At 31.2% G+C, this 22,086-nt stretch overlaps 1 protein-coding gene across 23 annotated transcripts in view; it reads left to right on the plus strand.

The window, feature by feature from the left end:
- The first annotated feature begins 8,897 nt into the window (after positions 1-8,897).
- LOC141537592 (uncharacterized) overlaps positions 8,898-22,086 on the plus strand; it is a 102,298-nt gene continuing 89,109 nt past the window's right edge. For all 23 annotated transcript variants that reach the window (XM_074258654.1, XM_074258652.1, XM_074258659.1 and 20 more), the window contains exon 1: positions 8,898-9,721. In XM_074258654.1, coding sequence (XP_074114755.1) covers positions 9,367-9,721 — 355 coding nt within the window. In that variant the 5' untranslated portion in view covers positions 8,898-9,366. The remainder of the gene's footprint in view (positions 9,722-22,086) is intronic.

Consider the following 22,086-nt stretch of genomic DNA (forward strand, 5'->3'; position numbering starts at 1 on the left):
AAGATACAGAGGGTTAAATGGTCAAAAATGCGATTTTTTTCATAACTAACAAAGAAAACTTTTTTTCTATGGCCATTTTACCCACTTTGAATTCTTTTTTGTATTTTAGGAATCATTTGTCATCTTTTTTTACTTATAAAAAAATTTCGTATGTCTATTTTTTATAGATGAGAAAATAAAAAAAAGACGTTGATATTGTATAGAGGTGAATTTTCGCAAAAAAAATTACATTATGAATGATGACAATGTATCAGGTTTGAATAATCTAGGATATTTCGATAACTAGTTTCATAAATTAAAATAAAGCAGGTCAAAATAACTGACAGATAGTTAGGTAAAGCGTTGATGGATATTCGATCAAAGGATACTTTCGTAACAAGCATATGTTTGATATGAATATTCCATGCATACATAATAGTTTTGATGTTGCTAACAAATTTACCAATCGATATCCAACAAACACTGTACGACTATGGCTATGAGTAAGGCTACATTGTCATTGATCTCGGAAAACTTTGTGTCCAAGAAACACGAAACTCTCAATAGAATGAAATCTGGAATTGACGTTAACAACTTTTCGTTGGCTTTGCTGACAGTAAACACTTTTGACGTTATTTAAACATTTTGAAAGTAGTAAAAGTATCAACGTCATTATCGAAAAGATTAACAGCCAGAAATTATAAACTTAGACCCCAAGCCAAAATGTCGCGGCCTCAATCAGCGGCTAGCCACACTAACGGCTTTCAAAGTGCATCCGACTCGGCCTTACGTAAAGTACCTAATTAAAAGTTTATTAGAGCTCGGCGCCAACTCTCAAGAACTTGAACTCTTAAGTTAATTGAGAATGACAGAAAAACTCTACTCTTTTCTGTTTACTTTCTTTAAAATCGTGTCGTCATAAATTTATGGGAAACCGATGAGGTTAGTAATTACTTTTCGACATGCGAACAACCCTCAAGATCTTTGGCTCTTTAATTAATTTAGTCATATAAACTTTTTTCAACACATTTCAAGCCAAAAAATACAGTTTTTTTTTTTTTAATGCTCGAAAAAAAATTCTTTTGCCAATTGTTACTTATAATTACTCTCACAAACTTCAAGTATAACCTTTTGCCTACGAGAAAAAAAATATAAAAATCATATTTAAACTGTTACCTGGGAAGTAGATGAGATGAAATGGCCAAAAATATGATTTTTTTCATACTTAACAAAGAAAACTTTTTTCCTACGGGTATTTTATTCAATTTGAATTTTTTTCTGTATTCCGAGGACCATTTGTAAACTTTTTTTACTCTTATGATTTTTTTATATCTCCCTTAATTTTAAAGTAAAAAATTTCCGAGTTCAATAAAAGTGACCATCTGCTGGAATGAAAGTTTTTGTTGAAAAATACTGGTATATAATTGAGTTTGAAAGAAAATAGATTCAATTTAAGACAACAACAATTTACTAATGTACAACCATACACTAGAGTCAAAAATATCATGTATCAAAATATACAAAGGCTTTTGAGGGTCGATTGTGTAATCAAATTTAACAAAATAATCGAAAAACCGCGAGTGTGTTTGTAAAAGTGATACCAAAAAGCTGGGGTTATTTAAACGAAAAACTAGGTATACATGTTAAATAAAAGCTCAGGTAGAATTTCAATGGCTAATTGATTAAAGCAGTCCTTTGATGTTTCGAAACCGGTACTTGATCACCCCAATCTGCTGAAAATAAAAAAAAAAAAAGAAATAACACAATTGACTAACTGGATTATTTTTAGCGAGAAAATTGGTGATTAATCCAAATTGGCGATTACTAAAATCCATTAATCGAAATAGTATGGTAATGTAAGACGTTATGAATAATCACCTTCGTACTAGGATGTAACGAATGACTTTCTACGAAACAGATGGAATACAAACTGCGTATTTGGTTTAAAGGGTTTCCTTTCCCTTTTTTGCCATTACTGAGGTGCCGAGTTTTCAGAGTAGAGAGCCATCTTTCTTGTTTAACCGCAACCCTAGTATAGATGTCTCACTTTTGGATACCAGGCTGGTACACCCCAGCACGTGTGGACACGTACACATTCTGGTCGGGGGTCCTCGCCAGTGTAAGAGCTAAATTTAGGGAAGAGAATCAGGGTGAAACGTAGTGATATAAATTCGAATCCAGTTCAAAATGAGAGTCGCGTGGGCGTGTTACTCCCGAAGGGTAACTGGTATGACTCTCCCTCACCCTTTGTGTTTCACGTAGCTCTGGTACTAATTTCCTAGCTAGTAGGAAAACACCGTGGTCCGGTAACGGATGAAGACAGCAAAGGCAATGCCAAAGTGCACACGAATTAATCTTACAAGGTACACTATGGCTTTAATCATGATATCGCCATTTTCCAAATGCTAAAATACCCAAGTAGTCTACGAACAATGGCCAATTCATTCCAGATAATTTGAATTTAAGATAAGCTTTCCTTATTACTGGGTTAATTATACATTAAAACTATTTTTAAATTGTTAATTTCCTCCATTTTTATTTGAAATTTCAATATCCCGAGACAGTGACTTTGCAAAAATTTTTTTTCAAGAATTAAAGAAGATACGAAATTTTGATAAAAGTAAAATAAATTGGCAAATCACTGGTTAAATACATAAAAATTTGTAAATCGGGTAAATTGGCCATAGTAAAAAAGTTTTCTTTGTTAAGTATGAAAAAAACCAAGATTTTGGTAATTCTATCTTCTGTATTTTCAAGATAACAAGTCGAATGCATTCCAATTATTTTTTTTCCTATACGTTACATGTCCTTCTTGAAAGTTGTAAGGAAAATTATGAATAAAATCCATAAGAAAAGATTTTTTTGCCTTTAAAATGAAAAAAAAATTTCGTTTTTTTGCTTCAAACATGGCGGAAAATTGTTTAATAAACAAAATAGGATCAATAACTTTTTTGGGGCTATGAGAGGTACTATATTTTTAAGTTACTTCGTCGGAAATCTCTTATCACTTTAATTGCCCTAGTTTCGCCTTGTTGCTTTTACTCTGTGACTAAGAATTGTTTGCAGACAAGAAACGGTTCTATTCAGATATTCAGTAAGAAAAGGTAAGTATTTCCCGAGGCAGATGCACTGCCTATCCATCGGCGGTACATTTTAGCTCGGTTAAAATGAAGAAGGTTACGACTTTTGGTGACGTTTTAAGTTCCGATTCGCTGACCTGGAAGTAACTGGTTCTTCAAAAGCTACTTTACTCTACTTTTAAGTAAAACTTTTCTAGATCTATGTGTGTATATATATATATATATATATATATATATATATATATATATATATATATATATATATATATATATATATATATACATAAATGTATTTGTTATTATTCAACTTGAGTTTTATTTTCCGAGTTATTTCTCCTCCTTCTCCCTAAACTGGGTTAACTTAGTGCCACTCGAAGTATGCTTTAATTATTTTGTCCGAAGCAATTGTTTTTGAAAATTTCAATGTTGACGCGAATTTCTTGGGAAATGAGCCCTGGATTTTCTTCATTCAAAGAAAAAGGTGAGAAATAGAGTCGGTGCGAATAATCGATCAATTGCAGTTTCGTTGTGCCTCAGTTATTACACTCATACTTACCTTCTTTTTCTTTCCTATTTCTTATTTTCTTATTCGCATCCGTCGATTCCGACAACTTTTTCATTATTTTCTCCATCATTTTTTACGCCACTCGACAAAGTCTTCATTTTTATTCGTAATTCACGTTTTTATTGGTAGACCAAGGAGATGGAATCGTGCAGACTGCGTAAAAAATAAATGAGAAGACGCAATCGACATTCTACTCTCGTCAATGTCAGAAGTATTGTTTAGTTTTATTTATTTGCATCCTATTTATTTACCGGGTTTCTTTTTTCTCATTGGGGTGTGATTTTTTCGACTGATTTATGGTGTCTACTTGTGAAGGGAATTGTTCATTTTAGAGATTGATGTCAAAGGCGTAGACGTAGAAGTTTTAAACCTTGTCGGTTCTAATTTGGTTGAAAAATTATGCTGATTATTGTAATTAATTCTAATCTTGCAAAATCTTTTTATCCGCCTACATTTCATTCGAAATTTTGTAAGATTTATTTCTAAATCTTGTAAGATTTGATCCCAAATCTTGTAATATTTAATTTCAAATCTGGTAAAATTTGATCCCAAATCTAGTAAAATTTGATCCCAAATCTTGGAAGATTTGATCCCAAATCTTGGAAGATTTATTCTTAAATCTTGCAAAAATCTCATCACACTGACTCAAAAATCTTTAAAAATAATGATCTAATCCTAAAACGGCAAAACCCAGCTAAAATCAACAATCTGAATCAATAAAGTGTGTCCCTCGCCGGATTTATCATGGATTTTTTTTTGCACGTGTCTGCTGTACGGTGACTCGTAAATAACTTTTTATGTCTCGATAATACAATATGAAAAGGGGTACTATCTCCCGTGTATGTCCATGTGTGAATACATATATGTACATAGATTGTGAATATACGTGTAACATGGAGAGTAAGCGAGAGTGAACAAGCAGAGGACGTTCCAGGATGTAGTCTATATGAGCATTTCCTCAGTCCAGTCGAAGCCACCGAACGGGTGACCAACACGAGGGCTCACACTCACACCCCATGACGTTCGTAATGCGGCACGAGTGAATGTACTTCCACCACTTCCTCCTTCTCCTCCTTCTCTTCCTTCTCCTCCCTTATTCCCCTTATTTTGGTATCCATATAGTTCCCTCGTATATGGAGGATGGAGGATGGACGTGTGTAGCCACCGAGTCATCAATATTGATAGATATATGAATCCATCTCTTTTATAACTCTCATTTAGTATCCCAGAGGGCACGTGATCGATTTGTCGATCAATGTTTCCTCATATTCCCTTTTCCCTTTTCCCTATCACGTGTGCATATCACGTGTTATGCAATGCTAACGAGTCTCTACTATGTACTGGTGCGATCATTTGTCCCCAACAAGTGATACCAGACAGACATTCCACCTCTGATAGACGCTAGACGATAGACGATAGGGATATCAATATCCCCCAAACCAAATCTGAAGCTAAACCTTGACGACAGCTTCCGGATAACCGTTAATCGACGAAAGATTAGTCATAGGAACAGATAACGGCAAACAGAAGCTGCTGGATCGTTGGATCAATGATTTTATTTTATGTACTAGGTGTCATGTTGCTTTATTTGACTTTTATGCACTGTTTATCATTCCAGCGGGTTAATGATTTATGGTTTGCAATTCGGTTTTTGGGTGATCTTGCTGAAAATTGTGGCGATGAAGGGGAAAATATCGGGGGTGAAGTAGAAAGATTGGTTTGCAAGATTTACAATCGTTGATCATGAGAATCAGATTTCGGATTTGTCATGGTAATATTAATTTGATTTTAAGTTTGTTGTGGTAGTATTGACGAGATTTAGACTAAAAAATTTAAGTATAATACTGAAAAAATCAATTTTAATTAAACTAAAAATTTAAAGGCACAAGATTTAGGTTTAAGGCTCACGATATTTTAGATAGTCTTACAAAATTTGGGATTAAGTGTTACAAGATTTATTATCAAGTCTTACAAGATTTAGGATTAAGCCTTACAAGATTTTATATGGTCTTACAAGATTTAGAATCAAGTCTCACAAAACTTAGTATCAAGTCTTACAAAACTGAGTATCAAGTCTTACAAGATTTAGGATTAAACCTTACAAGATTTTATATGTTCTTACAAGATTTAGGATTGAATTCAACTAAATTTTAGAATGAAGACTTACAAGACTTAGTACCAAGTCTTACAAAACAGAGTATCAAGGCTTACAAAACTTAGTATAAAGTTTTACAAGATTTAAGATTGAATTCAACTAGATTTAGAATTGTCTTACAAAACTTAGTATCAAGTCTTACAAGATTTAGGATTGTCTTACAATATTTAGAATTGAATACTATCAGATTTATAAACAAAGTCTTACAAGACTTAGTATCAAGTCTTACAAAACTTAATACCGAGTGTTACAATTTTTACAAAAAGTCGCTTAAGTTATCCGCAACAAAAATTATATATTGTCAATAAAATAATAAATTTTTCAAAGTTTTACAATAAAATTATTTCAAAACAAATTTAATTTAGAAAGCTCTCAGGACTGTCCCGAGTTAAGCCCATTAAATTTAATTTCAACCCTTGAGTTACAAATTCAATTTTTCGTGCCTTCTTCGTCTAAGAGTTTATTTTACTCAGAAATGGTTCCAACAGTACACTTTTAAAACACGTTCGTTTAATTTTTTTTTTCAAATTGTTTACGATCACAATATTAGTATATATTTGAAGAAATGAAAATTCTAGATTTTTTTCCCTCAAATTAACTTCATTTTTAATATTTCGTGTATTTTTTGACCTCGGCATAACAATAGTTGCAGAAAGTCATATAACAATAAATAAATTAAACCATTAAAACATAAAAAAATTCACGCACGTAGAAGAGATAAATTAATTTATCGGGGTGTCTATCGTAATACGTTTTAGCATTTTACAATCTATTTTCATTTTTTTTGCTAAATTTTTTTAACTCGATTTTTATTTTTATGTATGGCATCTATTTTTTATCATCCACATTCTATATTGATTTATTTTATTTCTGTATACATCTCCGTACCGCCATACAACATTTATATGTTATGATAGACTGAATTTAATCTGACGAATAAAAAATCTATTTTCATGTAATAAAATATTTTATTTTTTTTGCTTATTTTATTTACTCTTTACCTGTTTTTATTTATTTATCCAGGTGTATGCTTTTAATGTCTACTCTAGATAAATATAAACAGAAATATATAGCATCGAGTTTTGTTTGGGAAATAATGAATAAATACCCAAGGATTCGCTTTTATTATTTTTTTTTAATAACTGAAATTTTAATTGAATGTTATCGAGCGCTGAAAAAATACTTTAATTATGTGCATAAATTTACGAGTGAATAAATTGATTAGAAATAAATATTTACCAACGAATACTGTGAATTGTAGAGAGACAGAACTAGTGAAAAATTTACGGAAGTGAGGTGGTGAAATTTTTTTTTTTTAATTTTGACAATTTTATTGGATGACTAAAATTTTATTAACATTACAATAATGTTTTGAGGGTTTTTTTTACAAAAATTCCAAGTTTTACAAGATTTAAGATTTAGATTTTAATTTTAAAAGATTTAGGATTAAGTCTTACAAAAATGTAAGATTAAGTCTTACAAAAATTTAAGATTAAGTCTTACAAAAATTTAGGACTAAGTCTTACAAAAATATAAGATTAAGTTTTACGAAAATTTAAGATTAAGTCTTACAAAAATTTAAGATTAAGTCTTACAAAAATTTAAGATTAAGTCTTACAAAAATTTAGGACTAAGTCTTAAAAAAATATAAGATTAAGTTTTACGAAAATTTAAGATTAAGTCTTACAAAAATTTAGGACTAAGTCTTACAAAAATATAAGATTAAGTTTTACGAAAATTTAAGATTAAGTTTTACGAAAATTTAAGATTAAGTCTTACAAAAATTTAGGACTAAGTCTTACAAAAATATAAGATTAAGTTTTACGAAAATTTAAGATTAAGTCTTACAAAAATTTAAGATTAAGTCTTACAAAAATTTAAGATTAAGTCTTACAAAAATTTAGGACTAAGTCTTACAAAAATATAAGATTAAGTTTTACGAAAATTTAAGATTAAGTCTTACAAAAATTTAGGACTAAGTCTAACAAGATTCAAGATCGAGTCTTACAAAATTAAAAATCAAGTCCTACAAGATTTCTGAATGTCTGACAAAAATTATTCACAAGTCTCAAGAACAAGATTTAGGACTAAATCTTACAACATTCAGAATTCAATCGTCCTAGATTTAGAATCAAGTCTAACAAGATTGAGAATCAAGTCCAACAAGCTTTAGAATTACGTTTCGCAAGGTTCAGGATTGATTTTAACAATACATCAGGAACAAACTCTTACAAGATTTAGAATAATATTTTTCAGGACTTATTATTAAGGCGCACAAGATTCAAGATCACGTTTTACAACATTTAAGATCAAGTCTTAAAAGTTTAAGGACTAAATTTCACAAGGTTTAGGATTGCTTTTAACAAAAAGTTGGGAACAATTTTTAAGAACAAGATTTAGAATCAAGTCTTAGAATATTCAGGATTAAATTGTCCAAGACTTAAGATTAAGTCTTACAAAATTTTAGATCAAGTCTCGTAAAATTAAAGATTCACTTTTCTAACATAGGATTAAATTTCAACAAAACTAACATACAAAAAAACTAATCTAAAAGCATCTATTATCAACAACAAAACAAAACCGCAATGTCATCACAAAATTTCTCACGTTGCCTTGCTCAAATACTAACCCAACCTTCACACAACTTCAGCCACCCAAATTTCCGTCTAATTAATCAACAGTACCTCTTGAAAATCTACCAAACCAAACTCATCAATAATTATTCCTCCTACACCTAATAAAAAAAGTTTATTATTGATGACCAAACTTTACAAATTTCCGAATAACTTAACTTACCGATTAAAAAGTTTACCCGCTAATTATGAATGCTCATCAACGATTCTATGAAACTAATTAGCTATAAATAATTCCGCTCATTCTTTTTCTAACTTTAATTTTATACTCTTAATAATCGTAAAAATTTTCCCATTTTCAAAACAAACTTAATCATAATTTTTTTTTTCAAATCAACACCAAGTACATATATGTATACATATATAAGCATGCCTTACATCCACCGTGGGACGTATTCTTCCGAGCGGCTCCGAAGTCACCCGAAATGATAAACCCTCCACTCGATTCGGTCTATTCAGTCGTGCTCCGACCGTTCGTAGTGCGCGGTGTGCGTTATTTAATGCGTCAAATAATTATTAAATTTTGCTGGGTAAAATAAATTTAAAAATAAAAAAAAAAAATTAAAATTTCGCGAGTGTAAAACTAAAAAACAAAAAATTAGTGAAAAAATTTGTATTTTTTTTTTTAATTTATTTACAAAATAAAAATAAAAAAAATGGGGTATAAAAATAAATGAGGCTTTATCATGACAGTGATAAGACTCCGCTGGGTTGATAATTATTTAATTAATAATCAATAATTAATAAGAAGAAAAATTATTGATAAGAGAGTGAAAAGTGCGGGCGGGTGTGAAAGCACGTGCAGTGGAAGCTCGCGAGGGCTTTAAATTTTAGGATTTTATTAGGATTTAGGATTACGATTTAGAATTAGGATCAGGATTTAATATTATTATCAGATTGATAAATTAGGTTTAGGATCAGGATTTTAAAATTAGGATCATTAATTTGGCCAGGATGGAGAGCAGTGAAAACTGGCCGGATGGAAGGAAGAATTTGGAGGCGTCGGTCCCCAAGAAATTCAGAAAGGAACAGTCTCCAATAGCAGAAATAGGGAGCCTGAATTGGGCCATGTTGTTCCTTTGCATTGGGAGCCTTGGGATTTCGGGGATTCTCGCCTACCGGCAAGTCCTCTTGGAGTCCAGACTGGCCACCGTCGAGGCTAGGTGCGATCACCAGGAAAACAGCGAGGTTATTGTCAAGAGGCTCCGGAGAGAGGTCCAGGATGCCTTTTTGGGACAGAAAATTCCGTATCCTGAGGGAGGAATCTTCAGGGTCAAAAGGGATCTTAATGACTGCAATTGTCCGCCTGGTAAGTAGCATTTGCGAAATTTAAGGGGGAGTTTAGGAAGGATTTAGCATTAATTTTTAGGAAATTTCTAAGTTTTTGTCGAAAACAATTAATTCTTTTTTATTATCAAAAGGATTAAAAAAATTTAATTTAACGTGAAAAATTTTTCTTCTTATTTTTCCGTATCTTTAATATTTAATCCAGAAATCTGACTCAAAAGTAAAAATAAATAATTGAAACTTTGAAATAATTTTCTGGAAAATTGAGCAAAAATTTATAAGATTTTTGCTTAAAGAAAATTAAATTTTCCACAAAAAAAAAGTACTTTATGATTTTTCCGTATCTTTAACCCTTTGACCAAAATCTTGATAAACTTAAGTGTTAATAATGAATATAAAAAAATTTGTTCTTAAAACTATAATAATAAATATGTTAGTTAATAACAACGATAAAATAAATTTGTTCTTGAAACTATTAAAACAACATTTGACCCGGATATAAATTAGTACGGCTAAAAAGTAACTAGGAAAGAAAAATCGATTTTCTTATTGATTAAGAAAAATTTTCTTTATAAATTAGTAATATATAAACTTTCAATAATAAATTAGGACTTAATTAGAATGAACTAGAGAAATTTTTAAATTTTAGTCAATATTTCAAATTAATTTTCCGGGAACTCGAAAAGAGATACGGAAAAATTAAATTTCCTACAAAAAAGGTCCTTGTAACTTTTTCCGTATCTCCCATCCTCAACCCACAATTTTTCCTCCCCCCAAAAAACATTTTTGACAAATCACAAACTTTCTCTCTCCTCCCAAGAATCCATTCTCTAATTACAAACAACTCCTAACTGAATTTAGCTTAAAAATTCATCCATCCCAAAAAAGTCACCCCTAATCGACATCAATCCGTAAACTTTTATTCTCCTAAATGGTATTAGAAAACTCTCTCGTAAGTGCTTTAAATTTTCCATCGATATTCCCTTGAGTCCGCTGCCCCCTCCTTTGTATAAAAAAAAAAAAAAAAAAAAAAATCTCATTTCTCCGGATTCAGAGAATCTAAAATTTTAATTCTCTCATAAAAATTCGTTTTTTCCTCCCTGCATGATAAAAACTCGGTCAAGCTCGGAATCCCTCCCCCCTCCTGGCTCCTATGTCACCTTTTTTATCACACGTGCCAGGGACATTCCAGCGTCCCGCGAAAACCGCGGAATTGTAATTATAAAAAGTATAAATTAGTGAGAAAATTCCTAGTGAAAAAAGAAAAATTTTTATTAAAAATATAATGTAAAATCGGGAAATTAAATAAAACTCAATATCATATATATATATATATATATATATATATATATATATATATATATATATATATATATATATATATATATATTAGGCATGCCTCCTTTATTTTTATTATCCTTTTGTAGGAGCCATCAATATTTGTAGGGTCGCTTATTTCCATTTTTCCACTAGGACCCCGTTGGCCATTCGTGGATTAATTAAAAAACTCCGTCGAATCGTAAACCAAATATTTTTGTGGAACGAACTAAAGGGTAGTTAGACTATATGAATGTAATTGGTAAAAAAAAATGGACAGTCAGAAACTGAAAATTAATATATAAATAAAAGAACTATTTATTTACTTTCGACAAATAATTTTATTTATTTAAATCAATTAAATATAAAAAAAAAAATTTTTTTTGTGAGTTGGCACAACGAGCAGAGAGTGTGTTTCTGAACACGAGCGCAGAGTTTTATAATCTTTTCGGTAATTTAGTGTTAATTATTTATAAATCGACTATTATTCGTCGATAGAGAAACTCACCACTAATTGCATCAGGAAACCATGAAGTAGCCATGAGTAAAAGGAGGCGGAGGAGGAAACTGGGCACAGAAAGCCAAGCTTTACTTCTTGTCCACAGTATATAGCATGTTTAAGAGGGTTGAGGGTGTGGAGATGTAGTCTGCTTGTAAGAGAGGACAGAGGACAGGAAGTAACCGTTCAAAGCGGTTACTAATCGATCAACACCACTCGGCAATGCAATCTTCTATGTGTATACATATATATAGGGCAACTTGGGGGTTTCGGGCCAGTGGTTTGCGTGGCTTCAAAACTACATGCTTAATAGAGGCTTATGTAAATATCCAATCTATGAGAATTTATACGTAATACCCGGTAGATACTACACACTAGTTCCCTAACGGGAATAAACTATCCACTATCTGCTATCCAGGATCTTCTATCTTCTATCTAGAATCTCTATTGATTTTTATCTCCATCCAGTGCTCTATCGGGACTGGTTATGTAAACATTCAAGATCGTCATTATTTTTTTATCTACGAGGTAATGTTAATTTATAAATTAATCGGTGAAATTAATTCTAAAGAAATTTTAAGTTTGAGGAAAAAATAACACTTGATGTTAACAATACTTAGTAGTAACGTTTGATAACAATTAATGTTAATTATTATCAATATTAATAGTACGTAAAATTTGATGTTGACAACACTTGATGTTAACACTTGATACCATAAAATGTTATCAATACGTGTTATTTAAGATTAACAACACTTAACAATAATAACAATGATTGATAACATCTTATGTTATCAAATACTATTAACGATATTTGATAGTATGCAGTGTTGACATTTAATTTTAGTAATCTTAGTGATAGTTGATAGAATTGAATGTCAACAACACTTAATGATAACACTTGATAACTTTTATGTTAACATTGCTTAATGACAACAATTCTTAAAGTTTAATGTTAATATCAGTGAATGTTTATAAATTATAACATATAATGATAAGAACACTTAATGATAACACATGATAACGACACTTAATGTTAACACATGATGACAACACTTAATGATAAAATTTAATGTTAACATTGCTTAATGACAACAATCAATAAGATTGAATATTAATAACACTTAATATTTATAAATGATAACATTTAATGTTAAAAACACTTAATGATAACACATGATAACGACACTTAGTGTTAACACATGATGACAACACTTAATGATAAAATTTATTGTTAACATTGCTTAATGACAACAATCAATAAGATTGAATATTAATAACACTTAATATTTATAAACGATAACATTTAATGTTAAAAACACTTAATGATAACACATGATAACGACACTTAGTGTTAACACATGATGACAACACTTAATAATAAAATTTATTGTTAACATTGCTTAATGACGACAATCAATAAGATTGAATGTTAATAACACTTAATGATCGTAAATGATAACATTTAATGTTCAAATCTGTGGTAAAATCGCTTAATAATAACATTTCATAAAAATTAATATTAACACTTAATGTTTATAAGTGATAATATTTAATGTTAACACTTGATAATAACATTTAAAATTAGCTCCACTAAATGTTCATAATTGATAACAATTAATGTTAAAATTACTTAATAATAATACTTAATAAAATTAATTGTTAACAACACTTAATTATAACAAAAAGCACTTAAACTCACCATCACCTATTTGCTATCCCACAACATAAATAACATCCCATCTAAATTAGGATTTTCTTCATAAAATCTTCAACCTCTCATTGTTCCGCCCCCGCAATTCAATCTTATTTAATATTATCGATCAGAAAACTCCGATAATAACAACAACAATTTTAATATAATATTCCTCATTATTATGTCCCGATGAATGAATGATAAATTTTCAGAATATTTAATGATGCGTGAAAGATAATTTTTTTTCACACAATTTAAGTTATTGATTTGCGGAGAAATTTATTATTATTTTATATTAATTTCACTATTTTATTATATTCATTATCTTGTATTTACGCTTCAATACATCTTGAACACCAACAATATCCGTTTAACTAAACCGCATACATATAATACATATTAATGGAGCTTCGATACGGTACATTTATACATATATTGTATATAATAGTAATACGCGTTCAACTATGGATTTAATCGCAATCAAAAATTATGAGAGACTCATTCATGAGATTATAAACACCTCTGCTCTCATGTATCGATAAAATATAATTTGCATGATGTCACAACGACGTAAAGAAAAAAAAATTTTTTAAAAATGAAGCAGAAATAGGATTAAGGCCAGTCTATGACTCAACCATATCTAAAATGTTCGTGTGTACAAGTATATTTTTTTTCGCAGAAAAAAAACTACGATATAAAGTACTGAACAAAAAACAACTAGATATTGGACGTTGACACTTGATACTTGTGACCAATTAGGTTCCTCATGCGTAATCCATTTAATTTTGGTTGGTTGCTTTTTACGATATTCCAAAATCCAGATGTATATGTATACATGTATATAATAATAAAATGTGACATATGTGAGGCATTACATGTAAAGCTTAAACGGTAAAAAAATAATGTCTTGGACAGTTGCCAATGACAGTGACAGAAAAATATAAATTGTCACTTAATTTTCAGTTGCCATAACAAACACACTTTTTATTTTCCTCATGCCAACTGATATGACGAGAAGAAATAGCTGTTATTAATTATAATTACGTTCCGTCGCTGTCTTCCGCATTACCGAGATACTGCATCAAAATTTAAAATAAATTTTTTTTTTTTATTTTGATACCTTGTATTTGACTTAAATATTATACCCTGAATTATCTTTTGAGAATTTTTCAAATTTAAAGGGTAAATTTGAAAAATTTAGTAAAAAGAGCCATTTTAAGCCAAAAATCACTGTTTTTTTTCTAATACCCTCGGAAAAAAATATTCCAATAAACTTTTATCTCCAAATAACCTTCTAGTATTGGAGTATAACTTATAAACTATAGAAAAAAAAATGTACGGAAAATGAATGACTTGATATCTAGAAGATACAGGGGGTAAAATATAAAAAAACATGGTTTTTTTCATACCTAACAAAGAAAACTTTTTTTCTATGGCCATTATACCCACCTTGAATTTTTTTTGTATTCTAAGAGTAATTTGTTAACTTTTTTTACTCTTAGAAGTTTTTCGTATCTGTAATAGTTTTTAAGAAATTAATAATTTTCGTACAACGATTTCATAACTTGAAATTTCACAAATAGTGCAGTTCAATTAAAATTGATTTTATCGACAGTAAAGAGCATAAATCGATAGATAATCTTAAAAATAGACAGTTGATAGTTATAGAGAGTATTTACCAATCGAAAAAAATTCCATTAATAATTCTCGGGAACCTCTAAAAGTCAATATCGCATTTCATAACGAAACCGGTTGGTTTATTTATATATTAATATACATAGCCAAAGCACACACACTAAATTTGAATATATAAACTCTGGAAATATATAAGTAAACTTATAACCACCGAACAACTACAAATCATCGAGAGCTAAATACCAAACGAAGTATATATATGCACAGAAGCCAAAGTAAATATCAGTTTAAATTTTGAAAACTTGCCTGGATGTATCTTAACGATGGTATATATTTCTCTCTTAACTTATAACTGAGAGTTTAGTCAACTTTTATTAAACATTGCAAAACATTAGTAAGTACACTCTCATGGAGTATCAAGTATGATAGGTTTTGTTTCTAATTGTGTAGCTAAACTTCACTGATTTTCCAGTACTTCGACTCCTTTATGTTACACGATACCTGAAGAAAAAGTTGAACTTTGGTATGTTGTTCCTATGGCAGTATTACGATAACAGTGTTTCTATTCTAGGTTGTACGGCCACAAAACTCGTCAATTAGAATTTAATTCCGTGTACCAAATCTAGTGGAAGTTGGGTTGAACATGTATGTAGAATATGTCGGATGCAGGTAGTATGTATGTGTAAAATAGTTACTTGAGAAAGATGAACATATATGTAGGGATTATTTCAAAGTTTTGTTCACTAATCCGCTGGGTATTGTTTAAATCCATTCGCTTTGAATTTAATTCTGATTTTAGGGATGTTAATAAAGCTTGATAAATAATGATATTGATGATAACAGAGGAAAAAAAAATTTTTTTTTTCTTAAATTAAGAATAAATAAAATGATTTATTACAAATGATAACTCACTGTCTGATATAATCTCTAATTTAAATATAATTTTTTAAAATTAAATAATTATTTTCTCTCTCTTTCGTCATTTATCACATTTATAATAGAAATACTTTTTCATTCAGTAATGGCATACTAACGCTTTTTTCCGTGACACTGAAAGGTTGTACCTTGGGTATTATCTAGCAAAGAGGAAAGGGAACACATAAATATAAAAAGAAAATGAAATAAAAGCAGTGACAATTTAAGTAAAAATACGCTGCAATTTGCAAAATGAAACTCTTTGCCTTTGCTATCATATCTCTACAAGGATCTTCCTATCTTGGATTGCCTCCTATCTTCTATCTTCTATCTTCTGTCCTGTGAACATAAACACACGAATATACTGCGTACACAACACGGTAAGTTATGCGAGAGAATATTGAGAAAAATATTTTATTCAGGTGAGAAAATTTTATACAGGCTTCTACCGGATATTCTCCATATTGCGGATTTTCATACGATCTATCGTGTTCACTATTTACCGGAAAGGGGACATATAATGCATACATACGCTCAGACCGTAAGATAAAACGCCTCCGCGCTATCTTATAACCGCGAACTATACCGACTAAACCATACGGTATACATACGCATATATAACTGCAAATACCGAATAACAAATAGAATACACCTCAGACAAATAATCTAACAGTTACTGCATAATACTGATAAATTTATCGTTTTTAATATTATTTTATTCAATAAATTTAAATTTCAGGCATTGTAAGACCGTATGCACTTAATTTCTTACGTCTATGATGTCAATTTATAGTAAATACAATTGTTTAAAGCATCAATTTCGATCTACAATATACATAACATCAAAAGTTGCAAAAGTGCTTAATAAAAAGTTAAAATTTTTTGAAAACTATGAATGATAAAAAAAAATTATATGAATAAAAAAAATTGACAATTTGGCTTTAAAATTTAAAAAAAATTTCAAAGTGGGTAAATTGACAATAGGAAAAAAGTTTTCTTTGTTAAGTATGAAAAAAATCGCGTTTTTTATCATTCTATCCTCTGTATCTTTCGGAAAACGTCTAAAAATTCTTCACTAGACTTTTTGTTCTATAGTTAACATGTGACACTTGGATACTAAAAGGTTGTATAGTGAAACAAATCCAATTGAATTTTTTTTTTAAGGGTACAATGAAAAAAAATCATGATTTTGAGCTTCAAATATAAAAAATCCCAAAAAATTTTGGAGCTTACAAAAAGATATTAAAGCAAAGAACAGTACTACTTGTCAACCGAATTTCCTTCCAACCTAGTACCCCAGTAGACTCAATCCTCACTAACCCAGTGTCTGTTTGATGAAACAATATGTGGATCAGGTTAAAACAAATACCAGCAGCGTAAAACTGATCATGAACAGTAGTTATAAAATCCCCGTATTTGGAGTATTTAGTAGGAACCATTAATAGGAATAGTAACAATAGTTGGCGTTAATTATGCTAAAACAGTAGTTGCACTTTGCCTAATATGCTTACCGAGTGTGAACTATTTGGAAATGCGTCCAGCCTTGGCTAATCCACTTCTAGAGTTAAAATTTTGTATGGAAACTACCAAAACCACCAGATTCCACATTCAACAATAGTTTCTATCTCTCTTAATTTTATTTTTCTATTTGCAATGTCGCTTCTGAATTTACTCGGTGTTAACGTACACAATATGGATCTGTATTTAGTACCAACTGTATAGTTGCGGTTTTAACAATTTTAAGGCACGTCCACACGTGTTTAATCACTTTTACCGAAATTCATCCTGCTGGCGTCGAACAAATGGATTTTAGATGAGATTTCTGTCTGCGGTTTCGTATTCTGCTGGGTATGAATTTAAGCTTTATTATCGATTTCTTGTTGGAATATTCCTTCGAAAATTTACTACACAACTAGTTTGAAAAAAAAAAAAAAAATAAATAAATAAATAACTGCAATTCTCAGAACATCGATAAACAATCAGTCAAATATCAATTTGAAGGGCTTCAATGATTCTGATCATGGTGCTGATCAAGACCCGTGATATCGTATATTCAGGAAGAGACTCCTCGGAAATTACTATGTAGATTTTCATGCAGGAATCCATGTCCGATAGTTTTCTGTATGGATTTATATATAAATCTATACATTCCTACATCGAACCGTATGGATTCCTATACAGATCCATAATTTATCATGTGATTCCCTTACAAACCTGTAGGGATGTCTTCAGAAATCTCAATCCAACCAAGGATCAAAGGTATCGAAGGCATCGAATGTGTAGATAAGCCAGGTATGAATTAGTAGTTAATTCGCACTAATACCATAGAATTACCAGCACCTCGAATGGGAACCAACCATGTAATTTGGTGACGGCACCCGCATCTCATACATCTAACATCTCCATCGAACCCGATACTGCTACACCACTAAAGGGAAAGGGGGACCTTAACCTTGGAGAAAGGATTTCTTTTTTTTTTCATAAAAACCCACCCGAGATTTGACCTCTCCGTTAAAATCAACCACCGCGGCATTAACCCTTCCCTAAAAAATAAAAAAGGGACATGAAAAAGTGGGCAATTCCCAGGATCGAACCCCAAAGAGCGGGCAATAAAACGAGAGTGAACAAAAACTAAAAAAATTAGCTGCTACATCAGCGTCAGTTTGGTCTTTTTTTTTATTTTTTTTTATTTTTTGACTTCGTCCATTGAAATGCCCCTTTTTATTCACCCGGTATCATCAAGAGTTGGATTTAATACGAATTCCAGGAGACAAAATGTAACCCAGCATATTGCCGTTCTAGGCTGGAGAAGGAGTCGGATCTGTCGGCGGACAGATAAGGAGTGGAAATAAAGCTTGTGTGTAACACCCTGCTCAAATAAGGAAAAGTGGGAGGAGGGGGAGGTTCTAGGATGGGTTTTCTGTGTTCTAAGCTTGGTGTACCTAATGTTGAGGAGGAACAGTATTCCCACGTCTCCAGATTCTCTACAAATGGGAACTAGAGCTCCAGTTCTGGTGAAGAAGGAGTAGAAAGAGGGGAGGGGTCGGGGTGCCGCAGCGCCTTCTAGTGTCGGCGTCCCCACAACCAGACACCTCTTGACTACTGTAGCTGAACACAGGTTCACCACTTGAGACTCCCAGCCTTCCAGTTTCCGCAACTTGCTTTTATCTTTTTGGTTTGCGTTTTTGAAAGCTTTTGCTTCTTTTTTTCGACAAGCTGGAGGAGTTTTTTTTTTTGTTTTGTAAGAAAGAAGAGTAAAAGAAATGTAAGAAAATTCTGTGGATAAAGACATACTTTGAAGCTTGAGCTGGATGAAGGCTATTTAACAGGTTTGAGGTATCTTCATTAAGGGAGGAATGTTTAGAGGAATTTTAAGGTTGAAAAGTGCTTTTTCTTCCGTTAAAAAATCTTTTACATTAACATTTATTTAAGGAAAAAAGGCGATTCTTTAAATCTCATGGAAATTTATTATGTAGGTCAATCTGGGAAAAAGAATTTTTTTTGGGTGGCTTTTAAACTATGCATCGGATTTAGTTAAAATTTATCTGGGTTAAAAGGTGGGAAAAATACCTTTTGATGTGAACTGGGTCAAAATTGGTTGATTTGATGGTTAGGCTTTTAAGAATAGTGTTTTTTGAAGTTAGCTTCAAAACTAAGCACTCGATCTCTTTCAAATGTCATCAGGTTGTAAAGGTTAAAAAACTGCGTTAAATACCGCAAACCGTGTCAAAATCCGTTCATTCATTGACAAGTTATCCTGATACCGAATTAGAAAAATTAATTTCTGTATTTCTTTCAACTAATAGAAAATTTGAGCATTTTTACCCACTAATTTACCGGATAAACAATCCTGAAGCCTTTCCGTTAGATTTTCTGAAGCCCGTCAATAAAACATTGCGTCAGCACTTGAATGCACGGCGCCCAAATCATCAAATAAAATTTCCCAATCAATTATCGGTAAGACAAGTATATAAATCACCAACAAAACTAAAAAAATTTATACTTTTTACCAACAATGTGACTATTTGTTTTCCTGTCTGACATTATTGCTCACCGCAGGAGTTTTACTATCCAAGCTTCTTTTGTTGCTCGTCCGCTGTACAGACTCTTATTGTATTGTAGTATGTAGTGTTCCCATCCAAGGCGGCCTATATCCACACACTCACATGAACACGCACACATACACAGAAATTCTATAAAAGAAATTGTGCATCCCACATCGACGACCACTACGAAAGATGTGTGTATGCAGGTACATCCTGGAGGTGAAATCGAATTATCCATCCGACGGTTCTCGATGGTTGATGTCGATGCTCGATAAGACGCCCACGTCGGTTTGTGCTTCCGCTCCTCAGTTCTCAGATCTGAGATGTACCTTATAGGTTATACAGAATTGGTAGAGAATGAGAATATCCATCCAGCATCTAACATGTGTGTGGCTTATTCATCTGAGTCTGGAGTCTGGAGATGAGATGAGGTCGTGGCTGCTGAATCCCGTGTAGCATATACCATCCAGCATGTACCCTTCGTGCTCAAACTCGACAACTCGACGTCAGTAGACTGAATCAGATACTCGCTCAGTTGGAGAATTGTGTACTGAACCGATGGTTTACTTCAGTCCCGTAATTACCAACGATTCAACGTTTTGTTTTATTGGAGATTCCAGATTCCGTAAATTGGAAATTTAAGATCATAGACCAACTTCAGGCTAGTCTTTACTATTATTTAAGAATTTTCAATTTTTTAATGCGGTGTCATCATTAGAAGATACTTGGTCAAGAGTTCCACTAAGGATCCGGTTTAAGGAATGTATGCTAATTTGATGGGCTAAGTTTTTAAGTGATGAGTTATTTGGCTGTTAAATTTATAAACATTCCTTATTTTTTGACTTTAAATTTTATTTCTAACAGTAATAAATACAAAAAAAATTTTTTTTGATTTTCGGTCAAAGGTGTTAAAGTCAAAAAACAAGAAATTTTTTTTTCACAAACCTGAAAAAAATTATTACTTCGATTGGTTTTTTTAATTTACCTCGTAATATTGTAGAAAGGGTTGTAAAGTAAAGGAAAAAAAATATAGATAACAGATTTGAGGTATTATCCTAAAACTACTTGGGGTTAAATGGCCAAAAACACGATTTTTTTTATGCCTAACAAAGAAAACTTTTTTCATATGGCCAATTTACCTAATTAAAATTTTTTTCCCTATTCTAAAGCCTGTTTGTCAACTTTTTTTATTCTTATAAAAATTTTGTATCTCTCTTAATTTTTGAAATAAAAATCTTTAAGAATTCACTTTTCTGAAATTGAAGTCGTTATTTTCTTATTATCGGGAATTAATTAATTTCTCACCCTCTTTATCGAATTCTTTGACACTATAGAAAAATAAGCTCATCTTGAATACAACAAAGGCAGAAAAATAAAAGCTCATTTGGTTTTTTTTTTTTAAATTCAGTGCTACACTTAATTAAAGAAAAGCTAAGATTTCGAAAGTTAGCATCCCCTTGCCTAGAAGTCCTTAAGACTATAGTTTTACTCTCGGAAAGCAACTTTTGTTTCCTCCCTCTCAAACTTATTGGCCTTTCTCTTACTCTTTATCCTCATCCTCATCCTGTTTATTCGAGTTGACTGTGAGAACATTTTCAGTGGATATTCAAATCTCAGCAAGCCAGTACTGAACTTTCGCCATAAGCCAAAGCAAATTCGCGTTATTTCGGTGCTGTGGGCGAGGTAATGAGAGAGCACTTTAGATGAGTATTCATTCAATATAATACACCTCCTATATTATATTATATTAATACTTACAATCCTAACCATTTGGATAATTTTAATATCTATTTAATTACCATAATAATAATAACAATAATAATATGCTTCAAGAAAACAAAATGTGGTTTGTTACGGCTTGCAGTAAAATTTTTTATAATTTTTCGACACTTTGTACTTAAACAAGAATAAAAGCGCAGGTAATGCTAGTTTTTCTCCGGTTAAACAAAAGACTCTTTTCCACTTGAGAAGCCTCGAGTTTCCCATAGACGGAGCCCAGTATAGTTTTTTTTTATTATTACTTTTCATATTTTTTATTTAACACTTTATTTCTTTATTCGAGCTTAATTTTCTTCCTAGAATTTTTCCTCGGATTTCACCTCACGCTTGTCAATTTATAATTTTATGACTGTAATTTCGAGGTAACGAACCTTTTTATGGCTAAACAAATTGTTTTATATTAAAAACAAAAATATTAAAACTCTTAATATAAATTTCACACTGGATAACGGTTATCAAATGACATGTTCCATACAATTTATATTTTACAACAACCGGCT

The sequence above is a fragment of the Cotesia typhae genome, unplaced genomic scaffold (genome assembly GCF_013202065.1).
Source record: "Cotesia typhae breed Kobodo isofemale line unplaced genomic scaffold, CoteBio_Ctyphae scaffold_91, whole genome shotgun sequence".
NCBI lineage: Eukaryota > Metazoa > Arthropoda > Insecta > Hymenoptera > Braconidae > Cotesia > Cotesia typhae.